The sequence below is a fragment of the Urtica dioica genome, chromosome 4 (genome assembly GCF_054948205.1).
Source record: "Urtica dioica subsp. dioica isolate 48M chromosome 4, U.dioica_male_clone48M_v1_H2, whole genome shotgun sequence".
Classification (NCBI taxonomy): domain Eukaryota; kingdom Viridiplantae; phylum Streptophyta; class Magnoliopsida; order Rosales; family Urticaceae; genus Urtica; species Urtica dioica.
In genome coordinates, this window is record NC_142759.1 from 275,244 (window position 1) to 294,350 (window position 19,107).

Genomic DNA, 19,107 nt, shown 5'->3' on the forward strand with positions numbered 1-19,107 from the left:
TTATAGGAGAGGTCTCACGATCAATAAGGTAGTTTCCTATTCTATAGAATATCACATATTCATGAGCCAATTTCTCTTTTCCTTCATAGAGTCACACGGCCAAGACTTGCCAAGCAAGTCCTTGGACGTGTTTCCTCTTTTATTTGCTTCTCCCTTGACTTCTATTGGGCGCCCACTTGATTTCCTCTTAGGGGAAATTTGTTTCCTCTTTTTCTTTTGGCAAGTATCTTCATACATTCATGCACAAAATATTTTCTCTTTCTTTGGGTATGTTGGGCGCCTAACATCATTCTAGAAAGGCCTTCTAGAAGCTTTTCCATTTGTTCATGACAACATGAAAAATGCCCATTAAGAATTTTCAATAAAATTCCTATGAGATGAAATTAATCCACAAGGCCCAATAAATCTACTTTTGGCCGAGTGATGCATGTCATCAAATGACCATGTCAAAAAAATTTATTGACATTCATTTCATCCTATGTCTCAAAAGACAAAAATACCATTTTGACAATTTTCGTTCTTGTTTTGACTTAGCTTACAGTTTAACTATTCATACTCGATGTGATTCGTGACAGTGACATCATGGATCCAAATGAACAAAGCTTGAGCTAAATACTTGGACTCAAAAGTTCACAAAACCTTTTCCAAGTTTAGCTTAATGTCAACTGACTCCACTAAAGAGTTGACACTGAAAATCTCTCGGTTCAAATGAATTTATTTTCTACTCAAGAATTCAACCTAATTGTAATGAGCGAATCCACAGAATATTATCAGTGTTTACCCTTCATGAATATCATCAGCTAGTCGGGATTTACAATATTACCATTTTACCCTTCTAGCTGTTATTTCCTCAACTCCTTTGTCGCTTGTGAATAAGTTAGAAACAATGTATTGACGAGGAGCTAACAAGTCACATTGTTTCATCCAAAAGAGTCAAGGCTCAATTTGGACACTGGCCAGTTCATTTATTCACACTCCAAGGAACAAAGCATGATGTGATATACATTGCATTTCAGCAATCTTGTACATGAATTCCATATCTATGAGAACTTCACAAAGTTACTCATGACATTCTCACAACTTAGTATTTCACCAATAGGTCTTGTTCGGAATCACATAGTGAGTCCGAACTCTGACCTTCTCAAATGAGAATACGTAAGGTGTGAAATGGCATGTCTCATTTCAGGATTAAAGTAAGCACGATGCAATTCATACGTAGTGACTTCGAGACATAAGAAATGGTTTGTTCTTATCTTGTCTCTAGAAGTGCACTGGTCAATTCAGTACCTTCGGAAGATACCTAGAAGAACTATAGAGTCTCCAACTCTCAATGCCTCATAACCAGACATCATAGATTCTCCTAACAATCATACTGAGGTCAATAGTCATTTGACCCTTAGATTGCGAATATATCGTTTTAAGCAAACTACGAAGAGTTTGTTCATGCAAATCTACATTTGTCTCTTCGTAAGTTGTTTAGTTTGTTTATGGACTAAAGACTAATGTTTTATCATAAAGCTTCAAACAGACAAGGAAGAATGAATGAACGTTTCAACTTTTTATTAATGAATAAGCAATTACAATCAAGAGTCTTCGTGAGACTTTATTACATCAAATGTACAAAATAAAGACTACAACTCTTCTTGTGGGCACCATTGACAACAAACTCCCACTTGACTCAAAGAAGATGTGTGTAGTCCTTCATGCCTAATCCCTCTCGATGTTGGTCGAAGACCTTGTTCGCTAGGGCCTTGGTGAATGGATCTGCTTCGGGGCGCTCAGGAGAAGGGGTGAATCGTTGAGCCTCCTCCTCGACCTCAGGAATCGGAGCCAGAGTCTCGTCCGTCACGCCCATCATCGACCCGTGTTCATCGAAGGGAGGAGCCTCGGGATCAGGGACCTCGGCGGGAGCATCAGGCATGGAGTCGGGCTGGACCTCGGGAGGGGAACGGTCGGCATAAGGAGTGAATGGGATATCCTTGACCTCGGGAACGGCGATGGCAGCGAAATCTGCCTCATACTGAGCGATGTTGTCCTCAGTATCTTTAAGCTCGCCCGACCAGTCGGAAATATCCCCCTTCAGAGCTTCCGAGATCAACTCTCTGTTGCCCCGGCACTGCTCAAGCTTCCTCAGGACGATGATGGCCTCGTCCATCTTCTCCTTCTGAGCACGATACTTCAGTATCTGCTCCCGGTATCACATCGAGATTGCCTTCCGTGCCGACAGGACTGCCCGAGCCTTCTCGACATTCGCCGACCTCTTGATCTTCGCCAGCTCGCTTAAAGCGGCAGCTAGATCTCGGTCCCGATTCCTCACCTTGGCCTCGGACACGTCAAGCTTCTTCTTCAGCTCGGCCGAGTGAACGCCCCACTTCTTGATCGTGGCCTCCTTCTTCCCGACCTCGGCCTCCAATCCCTTGGTCTTCGCCACCAGGTCGGCCTGAGCGGCCTTGTACTTCCCACAAGAGTGCGTCCTTGGCGGCGACGTCCTCTTCGAGGGAAGTCGCCTTCCCGCCGACCTCCTTGAGCTCGGCCTGAAGGGACTCCGTCCCCTTCTTCACCGAGTCAAGTTCGGCAAGAGAAGCCTTCACCTTTCGAAGGCGCCTCTCATACAGATAGACCCCCCGGTTGAACTAGGTACACAGCTACAAAAAAAAAATAGGGAAAATAGAATAAGGCATATGAAGTATCTCAGTCCGACCCTGAAAATGGTAACAAAAAAAATATATACTTACCCCGGTGATGGTCGATGTCATACATCGGTACCAGTCCGACTCCGTCAGATCGGGAACCTTAGGCAGCTCGTGACCCTCTATGGTCATCTGCCTGATGAGCCATGCGGACGAATAAAAGTCGTCGCAGAGAAGGTGATCCTGGTTAAAATGGAAATTGACAAGGTGCTTCTTCTTCGATTTCGAAGAAGAAGCACCAGGATCACCTCATCGCGCCTTCGCGAGACCACCCCCAGTCCTCGCTGCGCCGCTCCCACCGGCTGGGGTGCTCTCCCCTTGCGCCGCCCCAACATCGGGAGCTTTCTCTGGTTCGCCTGGGGCGACCACGGGTTCCGGGTCCCGACCCCCGTCACCCCTATCCTTCTTCTTCTTCTTCCTTTTTAGCTCGCCCTCACGAGGGGCGTCCTCCTCTTCATCTTGGCCCTCGCTCCGGCCCGCTGGAGCTTTCCTTTTTTTGGGCCCCATAGTGGCCCCAGCCGAGTCACCCGCCTGCCCAACAGGCGTAGCAGAAACAGACCCGGGGGCTTGATCGCCCTGAGCCTCTCCGGTCCCCGCAGGGGCGACCTCAGCCTCGACATCCACAACTGGGATATCGGCCTGGGAGCGTTTCCCGATGACCTCGACCTCGGGATCCCGAGAGGGATCAGAGGGCGCAACAGCCGAAGAAGATGCTGCCGCGGTCTTCTTACTTCGCCTCGCATCTCGAGCGCTGAGAGGCACGTTCATCGTCTCCTCGGTGACTATATATATTTAAAAAAAAATACATATAAATGAAAATGAAACGAGTAACAGTAAGAAACTCATCAAACAAAATCATATAAAGATGTCGAACTTACCGTCTCTAGAAGAGGGAGGCCAAAGTCCGGCTAAGGTAAACCATTCCGGGGTGAAGCTCGGCCAGTCGTTAATACCCTCTCGAAGCAGGTCGAGCTTGATTGCGAACTCCGCGACCGAGGGAGCCTTCATCTTTTCTGCAAATAGCAAAGATAACAATATACAGTTAAGGCACCCATATATATATAAAAAATAAATGAAAAAAAGAAAAATAAATAAACAAGTTCGCATACTCAGAGAGCTCGCCCACTTCGCCGAGAAATTACGAGCTCGGCTCCCGAGGGATTGCTCATTTACGGCGAAGTAAAAATAGTGCCGTTCCCAGTTCTTATCTTTCGAAGGGAGACCGGAGATCACTCCCCGGCCCGCAGCCTTTGAAAGATAGAAGCACTTGGGGTCGTGCTTCGAGTTCGCCTTGACCACGCAAATGCGGACCAGGTTCGTCAAAACGAGGTCAACTTTCTGCTCATGGGCTACAACTAAGAGACCCATAACCATTCGGACAAAGTTGGGGCACATCTGAGGTAAAGTTAACCCCAGGGCCTCAACAAAGTCGAAAAGAATGGGGTGGATCGGGAACCGAAGTCCACACGATTCCAACCAGACTTCATACATACAACAGTACCCTTCGACTAAGGTATCCGCTGTAGCAAGAGGGGGAGGCAAAAGAAGCCCGATCTCGGGGGCTATTTGATATTTATTGCGAATGCCTAAAAGATCTGAGCTTCTGACAGTCGAAGGCATGAGGATGTCCTCATTACCCAAAGGATTGGGTCCCGGCTGTGGAATCTCAGTCCCAGATCTCGAAGTTTACGAAAGTTTAAACTAAAAAAAAGGGCTAAGTGTTTGAAGATGGGGACTTCGTCTGGGTTCGGTAACAAAAACTAAAGACGAAGTACTCAGAAAAAAACCTTTAGCTTGAGCTCGCCAGGCGAACTAAAGAAATTTAAAGTCGGAGTCGCAGAGAATGAAGAGCGTTTGAGAGAAAAGAGAGAAAAGTATTTCGGAAAAGTGGATAAAATGAGAAGTTACTTTTCACCGAAGCCGCCTGGGATATAAATGAGATGAGACGTCCCTTCGAATCACTCTTATTTATAACCATTTATTTTAAAACCAAATTCCAAGAATATCTAATGATTGCGAATCAAATCAAATATCCAGATATAAGATAGTAACCGACTCTTCGATTTCGACTGACGAAGCGCAACCAATACTGCGCCACGTGTCACAGACGCTCTGGGTACGTGCATCACGCGCCAAAAGAAGGAAATTTCAAATCGACTCTTCAATTTCGAGTGACGAAGCACGGTTAAACTCGTGCCACGTGTCGAAATATCCCGGAAATACGCACCGCGCGCCCAAAGTCGAAAATTGATATCTTTCCCCCCATTTTATTTCGGGATTTCGAAAATCTCGCTCAAGTATCTTAAAAAATATTTGAAATATTTTTCAAAATACTCGGGGGCTAATTGTGGGGGTCAAAAATCAATTTTCTAAAAATAAAAATAACAAAACCATTTAAGTTGGGCTTAGGTTCGACCAAAGCCCAACAACAGACCCAGTCCGGCTCTCAGGGACATATCTGGATCCAGCTCGACTCATGAGGCTCGGCCCAAGCCCAGTAAAGGACCCAGTTCGCCACAGGAAGAGTCGCCCGCGTTGACCCAGCCCGAAGAAGCGGTCTAGATCAGATAGAAGACTTCGCCGCGAAGACCGGATCGGAGATAGCTTCAACTAGCGACGCGACGGAGTCGAACTGACGAACACGTGTCCACTTTAACAGGCCAATCTCGACTATAAATAGAAGCCGATATGTGAAATCTCTACACGCAAGCGATACTTTACTTTCGATCTCTCATTTCTTTATTACTTCGAGTTCGACCTTATTAAGCTCGGCACTTTGTCACCTTCTAGTCTGTAATTTATTCAATTATTAATAAAAAGTTTCGAGCATTTATATTTACTTCGGCCTTTTTTCTTTTGAATTTCTTTTGCTTCTTATACGACGTCTTCTGAAACTCATATTTATAATAAATCAAATATATAAACTATATTATAATTTGAGATTGTTGAAATCGACATCAACAATAGTCAATCAGATTAACTGTCACAGACAATTAATCAGATTAATTGTGACAGACAGTTAATCATATTAACTATGACAGTTAATCCGACCAACTGTCGAGAGCCATCCAAAAAATCCATTTTACTTCGTTGAGATTAGAAGAAGTCAAAATCAATACTCTTGAGATGGACCTACTAAGGTTCTTATGGGTCACATATGTTCTTTTTTTGGCTTTAAGACTGATTTTCATCAATCAGTTTGAGATTTCAGTCTCCACATAATTTGGTTTTTTTTTTATTATTTTTTTTCTTCCTTTCTTGCACCTGTTCCCAGTCTAGCAGCTTCCTAAGCTTGTCCCATTACAATATTTACAACCAATAAATCTCTTTCGTAGTCGAACGCTAGAATATCTCTTTTCATGCTTTCCTTCCCCGGTTCTATTAATAATTTTTATCTATATTCTCGACCCAGAAATGCATTCCATGTTGTCCACATATGCACTGAAATGGAACCATTGGTTTCTGTTGGATGTTTGGGATCTTATGTGACGGGATTATCGCGAGCCTTGCAGAGAAAGGGTCATCTCGTGGAGGTTATATTACCCAAGTAATCAACATACTTTTTTATTTTTATTTTTTACTTTAAGTGTCTTTGGTGCAGTAGATATCCCAATTTGGCCGGATACATGATCTAGGATTATATTATTCTATTTTTGATAGATTTTTTTTAAAAATTTATTCCCAATGACTTTGCACTGGACATAGGTATGAGAGCCTGGACCTAGAAGCAGTTCAAGGGCTGCGTGAAATCGATGCGGATTCTTATTCATACTTTAATGGCCAATTACATGAGAACAGAATTTGGAATGGGTTGGTAGAGCTCATTTTTTTTCTTCTCATGGGACATTGTAAGAAACTATGTTTTAAACACCTACTTTTTTTTTATTTGTTTTTGTTTTTTGCAGTGTTGTTAGTGTTATCGGAGTTACTTTAATTGAACCACGGCTTTACTCTTCCTTCTTCGACCATGAGCTGATATACGGCTACTCGGACGACTTCGAACGGTTAGAAATAAAACTATTTCGGGTTTATTCTTAGTTCCCCTAAGTCATTGATATTTTTCACGTCGATGATCATAATCATACCAACATTTTAACTTTTTATTGTTAAAATCGCCTTTTATGATTCTCACATTTTCCTATTTTTCGCGTGCTTCTTTGGATTACATATTGAAATCCGGAAAACGGCCCGATGTATTACACATCCACAATTGGGAGACCGCTATCGCTGGACCACTCTTCTGGGATGTCTTTGAAAAGCAGGTTTACCTTTATTAACACAAATGAAGAACTAACGACTTGGATATCAGTTTTTTAGTACTTGTAACTAGGGGTGAAACTGGATCGGTTCAGTTCGGTTTTTGACATTTTTAGTATCCGAATCCGAATTTTCGGTTTTTAAAAACTCGGTCCAGTATCCGGTCCAATTTAGTCTAAAACCGAAATTCGGTTATCCGAATATTCGGTTATCCGGTTTCTTAAATCCAGTATCCAGTTTTTAAAATTCGGTTATCCAGTTTGTAAAATTTCAGATCCAATTTAATATCCAATTTTATAAAATGGATATCCATTTTCTAAAATCCAAATCCGGTTTGTAAAAATTCAAAAAACGAGTACAAACGACTCTTATAAAGCTCCAAAATGACAATACATAATCTAAAACTAAGTAAAAAAAATAAAATTCAAAATGACACTCGTCTCCAACTACATGCACATGTAAATATCATAATATAAAATTAAAATTACAACCCTAATGATCATAATAAACCATACAACAATTGAATTTGTATGTTACTTTTATAGATCACATAATCAAGTTGTAGTAGCAGTAGGAGTTGATATATGAGAAGTTTGTTATTTTATGACAACTTGACCATCATCTGTTAATAATAATGACATAAATTTAAAATAAATTTGTTTTAATAAACAAACAACAAATGAATATGTCAAATAAAATATCAAATTAATTATCTTACCCAAAACAACTTGCTTAGAATAATTTAGTGCTTCCACTTCAGCAAAATCTGATTTGGGAAAAAAATAAAAACGCTAGGTCTCTCTCAAAATTAGGTCAAGTCTTTTTTTTTTAATATATATTTATTTTTAATTAAAAAAATCGGTTAAATAACCGATATCCAGATTTTCCCAAAATCAAATCCGATATCCGGTCCAGTTTTGTAAACCGGATCGGTTATCCGAATCCGAATTTCGGTTAGCTGTGGCTCCAAATTTCGGTTTCGGTTCGGTTTGGATATCGGTTTTATCCGATTTTCGGTTCGGTTTTGTACAGCCCTACTTGTAACTTTAGATATCAGCTTTAAAAATGTTATGATTAAGTGAGCAATTGAAATGTTAGATGTGTAAAAGAGTGAAGAGCGGTAGATTAATAGATTGGACGATGAATCCATGAAGAGGTTTATTAGATCCGTTGCTCTCTTTAGTTAAAAAGTTACGGTCTGTGAATGTGATCGGGTTATACAATTACTTGACTAGTTCACATGGAAATGCCAATAAAGACTTTAAGTGAGAATGAGCAACTATTTCTCTAGATCATCTTTCAGTTAATAATCCTATATGGAAATTTAAGTTCATGTAAAGGCTATTTATTTTTAAATTTTTTTTTTATGTCAGATTTTGACGTAAAGCCATTTTATTAGAGAAGCTCTCTCAGTTTTACTTCTGTCCCATATGCGATCTTCAATTCCAACAAATGATCCTTTTAGAAGTGTAATTTTTCTTCGATGATTGTTCGTTCCTTAATTAGTATTTTTTTTGTTTATTTATTACAGGGACTAGAAGGTACAAAAATATTGTTCACATGCCAGAACTTAAATCTACAGGCAAGAGCTGTTTCATTTCATGTCCCGCTTCATGTACTCTCGGCATCCCCTTTGACCAATTTTCATACTTATAGTGTGTAGAGAAACCAGAAAAAATAGCATTATGCGGACTTGGTCTTCGCAGTCTTCACCGAGCCGATCGTTTGCAAGACAGCGATAAAACTCATCTCGTCAACCTTTTAAAGGTAAAAATCACTTTCTTTTTAGTTATTATTATCTTTTTAATATAAAATCTTTGACTATAGTCACCTTGCTAGCTCTCTTATTCATAAGGCCGAAATGTATAGTTTGGCCTGCAAGTTTCATCAGAAAAAGTCCAATTCATGCACCATTTCTAACTTCGGTCAAAACTGTATCAGAGAACACAGTATGCAGAACTTTGACAACACAGTTGATTGAAACATATATCTCTATATTGACGAGCAATTTCCTTTCCTTCCACAATGGTTCTCACGTTTTTATTTAATTGTTTTTAACGTTATTACATGCCAAGAGTTCTTTAGCCTCGTGTCATGTCTTGAGTTTTCCCGCGTGTATTATAAGTTTTCAGGGTGGAATTGTGTATTCCAATAAAGTGGTGGTAATGTCATCAATGCATTCGAAAAGCAAGATTATTCAGATTCTTAGCCATGGCTTGGAATCTACTTTGAATGCTAACAAGTAAGTTTATACATTTAAAGGCCAATCCTTGAATTTGGTCTCAGAATCTTTAGATATATTGGTAAAGTTGTGTTGTACACTGCTATTGGATGACCAAACACTATTCATAGGAAAAAAGAATGATTCTTTTTAGGAAAAATGATTAAAGTGTTAACAAAACCAATAGTTGTTGGACTATTTTACTCAAAATATTTAGTTTCTATATAATCGTGGAAATGTCATTTTATTGCAGAATCACGCCTTTTTTTTGTTCTTCAGAAGAAAGATAGGTATATATTAAAATATACAAAAAAATTAGCAAAATAGCCAAATCAAACCTTATGATTTGCTATTTAGCCAAGGTTTTGTAAATACTAAGTAAATAGCCATGCCGATGACGTGGCCCAATAATAGGTTTTTTTATTTCCGAAAATTGCCCATGTGCGTTTGAATTTTGAATTACATATTTGAATTTTCGGTTTAAATTTTTTCCCGAAATTTTTTGAATTGTTTTCCTGATATAAGTGTGAACATGATTTAGTCAATTTATGATTCCCTTTATTTTAGGAACTAAATGGACGTGGAAGTTGTAATTTATTTGTTTCTTTTTATAGATTATTTCTGATATTTTCGGCCAGAAATATATTGTATCGTTTATTATTTAAATATATGTAAATAAGTCAAGGTTATGACAACTTATGCAGTAAATATGCGTAAATAAACACTTCCAGATAACCAAATATAATAGTACTTAATATTTACACACATTTACTACAGATATTAACAACCATACATTGTTGTAAAATCCAAGGATTGACATACTCGGTGTAAATATGTGTAAATAAAGATTTACACACGACAAAAATTTAAACTGCCCAATATTTACTCAGATTTACTGCAAAATATGTCAACACCTATTTTTTCATTCTAACATCCAAACACCCATAATTCTAAACGCATTCACAATGGTTTTTCCCATACATTAACACTGAAACATGATTACATTTTACAATGCATCAAGATACATTAACAGAGATTTTTTCTTAATGGCAGATTGAATATTGGTGGAAATATAATCGGTAATTAATTTGCAGTTATTACTTCCTTGATTCTCGTTTACACATTACCTCTTGTTTATTATTACCCTAAAATATACCCATTGTTTCAGGGACGAGATTGTTGTTTCTCCTTTTGGATTTGAGAGCTCTACTTGGGATCCTTCCACAAGACAACACTCTTCCGGAAAATTACACTGCGGATGACATCACAGGGAAAGCCTCTTGCAAAATCACACTACAACACTACACGGGATTATCTGAAAACACCTCTAATATAGTTGTAAGAATAGTTTATTATTATTATTGTTTAGCCTTTGTTTTTTTTAAGAACGGTTTTACTATTTGATAAATTGAAAACCATATACATCATGTTACATCTTTGGCGATATAATAAAGTCTGAATAAGAAGGGAGACTAGGCATTGTTATCATAAGAAGAAACTCTTCTAAATTCCTCTTTTGTTGCTATAAATAAAGCTTTTGAGAACTTCATTTAGATAATATATGCGACTTGTAACAGTTATTTTTACAATATTGAAATTTCTCTTTTGGTGGGCCACGGTTTTTCTCCGATTTTTGGAGTTCCCCACGCATATTCTTGTTTATAGTTATTGTTTATTTTTTTACTCATCGACGTGTGTTATTGATTCTGTCTTAGGTCGGATGTATTCTCTCTGATGTTTCAGATGTTGATCTGGAAAATCTCAAGGCTGAAATTCAGAGTGCTATCATCAGAGGTGTACAGGTTGTTACATACATTTTCCACGTTGAAAAATGATTCCATTCGACTAAAAAATATACACGCAGGATGATAATGTACAATTTTGTCTCCAACATAACGAACCGCTCTCTCATCTGATCAGACATTATCTTGTGCCAATCATATCACGACCCTGTTTCTCAAGCTCCTGTGAGTCTCTCTCTCTCTCTCTCTCTCTCTCTCTCTCTCTCTCTCTCTCTCTCTCTCCTTAGTGATTATAAGGTAGAAACAGAACCATGTGATACTGAGTCTTGTGGCATAAAATATTTGCCTAGAGATTTTTATTAACCATGTTGAATTAGACTCTTATAACTTATACCAAGACCCTAAGCAAAACCCGTTTACTAAGCTTGATTCTCTTGTGTAAATGTTTTCCTAGGAACCTTATTTGTCTATATATATTAATTTTTATTTTTAAAACCATTGAATGGCTTGCAATTTCATTTTTTTTTCGTTTGTGTTGATAATGTAGCTCAAGGCATTGAGATACGGAGCGGCTCCGCTGGTAATTAACTCTAGTAAAAGCATATTCCGGTATCTATCTCTCTCTCTCTCTCTCACTCGTGCACGAACACACACACACACATCGAAAACAGTAATTGACTATATTGTTCTCTCTCATGTTTTGTGAAGACCTTTCGTCGATCACGACAACGGGACCAATAAATTCTCTCGGTTTATAAGCTCTACATTCAGAGATATGTCCCTTAGCGAAGCTCTTGATGAAATTGTACGTCTTTCTTCACAGTTTTATGTTGATGTTTCTTTTTATAAACTGTGATATAAGAAGTAAAGCTAAATAAATTCGATTGTGTGTTGTAAAAGGAAAAGAAGTCGTCGGAGTGGGATCAGAAGATAATCCAAGGGATGAGAATGGACTTCTCTTGGGACGCCGAGTGCTGTGACATCCATATTTCTACTTATGCAGATCTTAGGAATTTGTAAATAACTACGCAATGTATATGAAAAAGCATATATGTGTACATATTTGTTAGTAGTGTTTCATTGCATATATTTTATCTGGGGTTAGAGTGGGATTTCTATAGACCTTTCTAATTCAAAGTTCAAACAAGTTGTGCTAAAATAGAAGACCATAAATTAATAAAATAAAAATGCTTACATAATAAAACTTGATATTTGCTAGAGAGTAAAATAATACGTAATATTTTCAACTATGAGCTGAAAATTGGCCAATTTGTTACAAAGTAGACTACCAAGAATATTTAATAAATAAAAAATAAAATTTTTCAAGTAATTAGTTTTTTTTTTCTTAAAATAAAAGAAGGCCAAAAACAGTATAATGAAGAACAATATTTCCATAAAATGAAAAAAAAATTGCAAGACAGTTTGAAAATGAAAAAATAAACTTTAGCCTAGGTTCGAGTAATCTTTCGTCAATTTAATATTATATAAATTCTATGTCTTATGCCTTTTTTAAATAATTTATAAACAATTAAGCCACATTAAACTTACTATTTGTTAAATAACCAATGTTATGTTAATTATAATTAATTAGCCACGGATTATAATTAATTAACTTATTATTTTTTTGAAAGTATTTTTAATTTAGTACATCTCCAACCCACTCACTAATGTAATGGAGTGGGATGTAACAAAATGAAGTTGAGATTACTGCAATCCAACTACATTTCTCACTCCATAATAGAGTTAATGAATAGTGAAACTCTAAATATGGAGTTCTACTATGCATTCTACTCCCTATATATGCCTAGGCCGTTCAATGGAATAGACGTATTAGCGTTCACAGAGAGACTTGTTTCCGCTTGAGACGAGACCTCGCACTACCAAGACGCTCATCGAGCCGGATCGCTATACATTTCACACAAGACCTTCACACCTTGGCTCAAAATATGATGACACAACATCTGAAAAAGAATGCGTAAATTCATATAGAATTCAACATTGACTTAATAGGTTAAATCAGCTTGCTCAACATCGACTATCCTGCAAGAAGTGCTCCGTATTTGTTTGCCAATTCGACACGTGGAAGGTGACTTTGTTCGGGGACAAACTCACCTCAAGAATAACCACTAGATACGACTTGTTGAAGAACTATTTCAGACTTTCAAGCAGATTTTCCTTAGTTTCAAATCCTTAACATGTCTCTTTCTGGGTATCAAATTGATAATCTAAGTTACTTATGGGCTTGTGAACAACCGTGTTACACATGTAGTTAACATTGATGGCTGCGACTGAAACGAGACTAATGAAAATTGGGTATGGTACTAACAGTTGACTCATTTATTAACTCAACTTGCAATCCGTTTCCCTTGATGTAAAAAAGCGATATCCAATTTTTGTTTATTGAAAATTACTTGCAGGGGAACAAAACTGTATATACAGCGATGGATTGCAAATCCAGTTCATGTATTGTTATTGCTCACCTCCTTTTGTTTTATGGGATCAAATTTTGGCAGATATGCCCTTTCTATTCGTGACTACCCTTTGAGACCCTTTCCTCTTCTTCTTAAAAAATAAAAATAAAAGTACAAACCCGTTACACTCTTTTTTGGATCGGGATACAAACCTGTTACACTCACACGAACTATTATATAGTTATGTCATTATATGCAACAATAGAAGTATAACAATAATACAAATATGTATATGTAGAGTTGTAGACTCCTGAGATTACAAATCAAACATAATAAAAGACGGTGACGTAGCAAGTCAAATACATACATGCAGCGTGCAAAAAAAAAAAAAAAAAATACAGCAATAAAACATCTATTAAAATGCAATGCCAAAGCAAGCCAGTAACCAAATTAAGATTGTACAGAATAATGGCATTTTCAAACTAATAACAATTTAAATTGTAGAACAGCATGTAAAAGTTGACTATAAAACAATCAGTCACAATATCATCATTGAGATCATAATGTATATATAAATAAATAATGTATCACGTGATGCACTAAGAAATCACAACCAATATGGTAGTAGTCAATGGTCAAAAAACCCATCTTCAATTATTGTAATAGAATAGCGACCACTGTGCCCTTAATGATTTATTTATTATAATTATTAATATTATTAATATAAAGACATCTTTATTTTTTGTGGAGGAGAATGATTGAAGTATGTCGAGGAGAATGAGCATATTTTCCTTTACAGCTATTGCCCTTTTTTTCTCCTTTCCATTCATTGGTTGTATTGAATAGTCTGATAGGTTCTTTTTTATAAAATCATCCTGAAAATATAATAGGGATATAAGAGTTTCTTCTGTCCAGCCCTGTTATTCTCTTCTTCATCCAATACCATAAGAGTGAGTGAGTTGAGCTGTGAAGAAAATTCCAAAGTGGGAAGATGGCTGAAGCTGTGGTTTCGGTGCTGATTGAGACTCTGGTTCCCATGGCATTCGATGCAATCGGAGGGGAGATCAAGCTGGTGAAAGGAGTCAAAGAAGATGTCAAAAAACTGAAGACCAATCTTGTGCTCATTCAAGCTGTGCTTCAGGACGCCGAGCAGAAGCAACTGAATGACAGCGCTGTGACATTATGGCTTAAGGAGCTCAAGAACACTTCGGAGGAGATGGAGAACGTTCTGGATGAGTGGAACACGACTGTTCTCGAGTACAAGATCAAGAAAGAAGAAGAAGAGAAAGCTCGGGAGAATTCTTCTTCTGCTTCTTCTTCTTCAGACAACAAGGTGTGTTTTCCGGTTTCTTTCTCTTGCTTCTCTTGCACCAAAGTCGGTCGCCTCGTTATGAGCCGTGATATTGCTCTCAAAATTAAGCAACTTAATGGAGAGTTGGCTAGGATTTCCGAAGATAAAAATAGGTACAATCTCAACATAAACACTGTTGTTGAGAGGCCTCGGCCACTTGGGACAATTTCCCTTGTCGACGTGACCAAAGTTCATGGTCGAGACGAGGAAAAGAGTGTTTTAGTGAGCAAGTTATTGAGTGAGAGCAGTATCAATGAGGATGATGGGAGATCTTCCCGTCATATCATCCCCATTGTGGGACCGGGGGGTCTCGGAAAAACTACTCTCGCCCAACTTGCTTTTAACCATGAGGCGGTTAAGAACCACTTTGAGAAGCGAGCTTGGGTGTGCGTCTCCGATCCTTACGACGAGATCAAGGTCGCGAAAGCGATCGCTGAAGGCCTTGGAAGCTCTACTCAAAGCCCTGAACTGAATGTCGTTGTCGAACGCATTCGTGAGTCCATAGAGGGGAAAAGAGTTCTGATTGTCTTAGACGATGTCTGGTTTGTAGATTGTAGTAGATGGGAAATTTTAGCAGAAGCTCTTAGGAGAGGGGGTAGAGGAAGCCGGATATTAGTGACCACGAGAAAGCAAGAAGTTGCGATCATGATGGGAGTGCCCACAGACCAGATCATTAGTCTAAAAATGCTGAGTGAAGATCATTGCTGGTCGATTTTCAGCCAATTGGCATTCATTGGGAAGGGAGACGAGGAGCGTCGACAGCTAGAACCTATCGGCCGGAAAATCGCTGCTAAATCGCGAGGCTCGCCTTTAGTTGTTAAAACTCTTGGAAGTCTTGTGCGGTTTAAAAAGACGACGAGTCAGTGGGAAGACATTTTGTGTAGTCAACTGTGGGAGTCAAAAGATGCTCAAGTTAAGGAGGTTTTTGCTCCTTTTCTACTAAGTTACTACGATCTTCCACCGCGGGAAAAACGCTGCTTTCTGTTTTGTTCGGTGTTTCCTCAAGACCATGTTATACGGAGAGATGAACTAATCGAGATGTGGATGTCTCACGGTTATTTAGGCCGAGGAATAGAATCGTGGAAACTAGGTCGAGATTGTTTCGAGAGTTTGGCTATGCGGTCGTTTTTTCAAGAAATTAAAGAGAATGAATATACTGGAGACCTTCGGTGCAAAATGCATGACATAGTTCATGATTTTGCCCATTTTTTGACGGGCGATGAATACGTTTATATGGAACTTGACGAAGAAGTAGAAAACAAGGCGGTGGTGGTAGAAGAAAACACTCGTCACTTGACTCTCAAAGGGTGTCTTCCTAATTCATTAGGAAATGCGAACAAATTGCGCACGCTTTTCTTCCTAGGATGGGACAGAGAGATGTTTGTGTTTTCTCAACTTACATGTCTTCGGACTTTGAGTTTGGAGAGTTGCGGGTTGGGACAATTATCAGAGGATATTGGTCTATTGAAACACTTGAGATATCTAGACTTATCAATGAATGGTAATTTGATAGAATTGCCGAAGAGACTATTCGACCTCTGTAATCTGGAAACCTTGAAACTCCGTTGTTGCTTCGAGTTAAAAGCACTACCAGAGTGCATCTCAAAACTAGTCAGCCTAAAACATCTCTACATTGATGGGTGTTGGAAGTTAAAGGGGCTTCCGAAAGGGTTAGGAAAAATAAGTGGTTTGCAAAGTCTAGACATGATAGTGGTGCCCAAGGAGAGGGGATCCTATCTACACATTGGAGATCTAATCACAATGAAACACCTTCAGTTTCGAGGGCGTCTATGGATCGATGGGTGTGGAAGAAACACAGGGTTGACAGTGGATGATGTCGCGAAGCTGAACCTCTATGGCAAACCGCATGTGCTTAACTTGGAGTTGGGCTTCAGATCCATTTCTGAGTCGGAATCAATAGATAGCAACAATCACAACGACACCGAAATCCTGAGTTCCATTCATCCACATCCCAATTTGAAATCTCTGACCATTGAGAATTACTTGGGTCTCACCGCGTCGCTCGCTTGGATGATGTCTCTTTCCAATCTCACCTGTCTTCGCTTAATTGTATTCATGAATTGCGAGACTTTACCTCCGCTTGGGAAATTGCCTTCACTTAAGGTACTAAACCTACGTGAATTTCCCAAGATGTGTAGGGTGGGTGAAGAATTCCTCGGAATCACTGAAGCCGATCGAGAGGTCATTTCATTTCCGAAATTGGAACACCTTTCTTTCAATTTCCATCCGCAGTGGAGAGTGTGGGAAGGATGTTGCACAAAGACGACAACAAAAGTTATGCCATGTCTACGCAAATTGACCATTGAAGTTTGTGAAAGCCTTGAAACACTACCAGAGTTTCTGAAAATGACGCCACTGCAAGAGCTGGGCATCTATGGTGAATCCCTTACCTTGCAAAGGCAGTGCCAGAAAGAGGTCGGGAAGGAATGGCACAAGATTTCGCATGTCCCCAACATCCTCTTCAATCGCAAACACGTGCAGAAAGATGGTGTCTGGATTCAAACAGACGAGACCGAGTGAGACAACTTTCTGGTAATTTCATTTCCTCCTTTCTTCCAAAAAAAATTGAGATATTTAGTATTATCATACAGATCAACAACTTGCATTACCTTTTTTTCCTCTTGAAGATTTCAAGATCCAATTTGAAAAGAGCAAAAACATAATTTTTCTTCTCTTGTGATTCTCGCAATGATGTTTTCTTTTGAACAAGATTTGATTTATGCAACCTTAGTTGATGATCATGATCATAGACCATAGCTGGATTTTCTAATATTTGATTTCCAGGTGACCATCGCTTATGGAGCTTTCAATTTAACTTCTCAAGTTCGAGAACATCGATTGGAACAAGATTAATGAAAAATGGGTATGAGAAGAGTGCTCATTTAAATCAACGTGCAATCAGTTTCCCTTGTTCTATAAGCTAAATCCAATGCTTGATTATTGAAAAAACTTGCATGAGAACAGTACTGGACATGCAGCGATGGATTGCAAATAGTCTGATATTTAATCATGTTATGCAAAAATTCAATCAGTCTCGTACGTACGTTAAAGCCAAGCTTCTTCTTCCTCACTACAATTTTCGGTTCAGTCCTTTTCTTCCTTCCCCAATTCTTGAGAAATTCCGAGCCGTCTTCCGAGTCCCTGCCATTTATGAGCCGAGCCTTGCCTTGCCTTGACTATATGGTATTTTTCTAATCTTTTTGTTTTGACTCTAATTTTTTACGTTACCTTTGTTTTGTTTTGGTAACTCTATCATAAATTCATAATCCACTAATTTCATTGATATATATAAAATAAAAAAATCATCAACCATTGTTCATCTGGAGAAGTCCACTAAGTATAGATTAATTTCTGCTATTGTAAATGCGGTCTAGCTACCAATGAAGTCTCTCAGTTTATTTAATCTTTGAATGCACGCTATGTGTTTGAGAATTTGTTGTTATCATTCAGTTTGATGTACTGTTCTGTTCAATTGTTCTTGATTTGATGTGATTAATTATATCAGATTTTGCCTAGTCACTGATTGGAGCTCATTTCGGTGATACTCCTGATTGATTATTAGTAATTATTGATCCGTTGTTTCGTAAGATAGTGGTACTAGTACAGAGTAGAGAGTAGAGAGATGGCCGAGAAGAAGTCGGAGCGGCGGCGATTCGCTGCTGTGAAATAAGCAGAGCTCAATCTTAGCCACAACAAACTCACGCACACCCATTCCAAACCTTCTTCCCTCAGAAAAGGTCTCTCTCTCTCTCTCTCTCTCTCTCTCTCTCTCTCTTTCTCTCTCTCTCCCTCCTGTAAAGACTGAAGCTTGATCTTCTTCTTTTATGACTAAAGTTTGAATCTGGAGATTTTTGGTTGATATATGGTTGGTTTTGGTGTAGAGCTCCGATGGGAAAGAGATTAAAGTCGATAACTTTTTGGACCAAATATTTCAAAACGGGGACGCGGGTCAGAAATACACACAAGGGTCGAGAAGCTTAAAGATCAACAATCAGGTCCTACTCGATAATTACGCTCAGGGACAGAGTGTCTCCACTGGTTCTCGTCTCAGGGCTCTGCAGATTCGCTCCAAGCGCTCCGAGGAGCACGTCCATGAAACAAACAAGAACTACGGGGCGTTGTATTTTCCCAAGGAATTTCACAAGCGAGTTCAACAAACTTGTTTTTCGGTTTTGCGCGATCTTGTTTTTTTTAATTGTTCTCTTTTGTTCCTTTATTAATCATTGTCGCAATATGTGAATCGGACCACAGATACGAATTGTTCTTGCCCATGGATGACACTTGAAAAATATGATGGCACAACATCTGAAAATCTTGTGATTTTCTATTTCGCTCGATACCGCCAACAGCAACAACAACATGCATGTAACAATGGATCAATTGCCACACTTTCAACAACATATTTATTTTGTGA

The 19,107-nt window shown here is 38.8% G+C and overlaps 1 protein-coding gene and 1 pseudogene across 4 annotated transcripts; both read left to right on the top strand.

The window, feature by feature from the left end:
• Positions 1-5,834: 5,834 nt before the first annotated feature.
• On the top strand, positions 5,835-12,096 carry LOC149398920 (putative starch synthase 4, chloroplastic/amyloplastic; annotated as a pseudogene). The gene is made up of 13 exons (XR_016296300.1): positions 5,835-6,237; positions 6,396-6,500; positions 6,596-6,952; positions 8,479-8,529; positions 8,604-8,714; positions 9,080-9,189; positions 10,222-10,247; positions 10,337-10,506; positions 10,912-10,962; positions 11,033-11,135; positions 11,458-11,519; positions 11,619-11,715; positions 11,811-12,096. The product of XR_016296300.1 is annotated as a putative starch synthase 4, chloroplastic/amyloplastic (transcript).
• Positions 12,097-14,071: 1,975 nt separating this feature from the next.
• Positions 14,072-19,028, top strand: LOC149398921 (disease resistance protein RGA2-like). Of its 3 annotated transcripts, none has more exons than XR_016296299.1 (5): positions 14,072-17,225; positions 17,478-17,556; positions 17,658-17,876; positions 18,282-18,430; positions 18,575-19,028. XR_016296299.1 is itself a non-coding variant. In XM_089610431.1 (2 exons), exon 1 carries the CDS (start codon positions 14,313-14,315, stop codon positions 17,211-17,213), a length of 2,901 nt encoding a protein of 966 aa, XP_089466557.1. In that variant the 5' UTR covers positions 14,072-14,312; the 3' UTR covers positions 17,214-17,225; positions 17,478-17,557. The 3 variants fall into 3 exon arrangements, 1 of the variants encoding a protein (XP_089466557.1); XR_016296298.1 differs by having other exon boundaries at positions 18,286-18,430; XM_089610431.1 differs by lacking the exons at positions 17,658-17,876; positions 18,282-18,430; positions 18,575-19,028 and having other exon boundaries at positions 17,478-17,557.
• Positions 19,029-19,107: the final 79 nt, after the last annotated feature.

What these genes read in the sequence shown, in the direction of transcription:
- LOC149398921 (XM_089610431.1), top strand. Translation starts at nt 14,313, where the DNA reads ATGGCTGAAGCTGTGGTTTCGGTGCTGATTGAGACTCTGGTTCCCATG.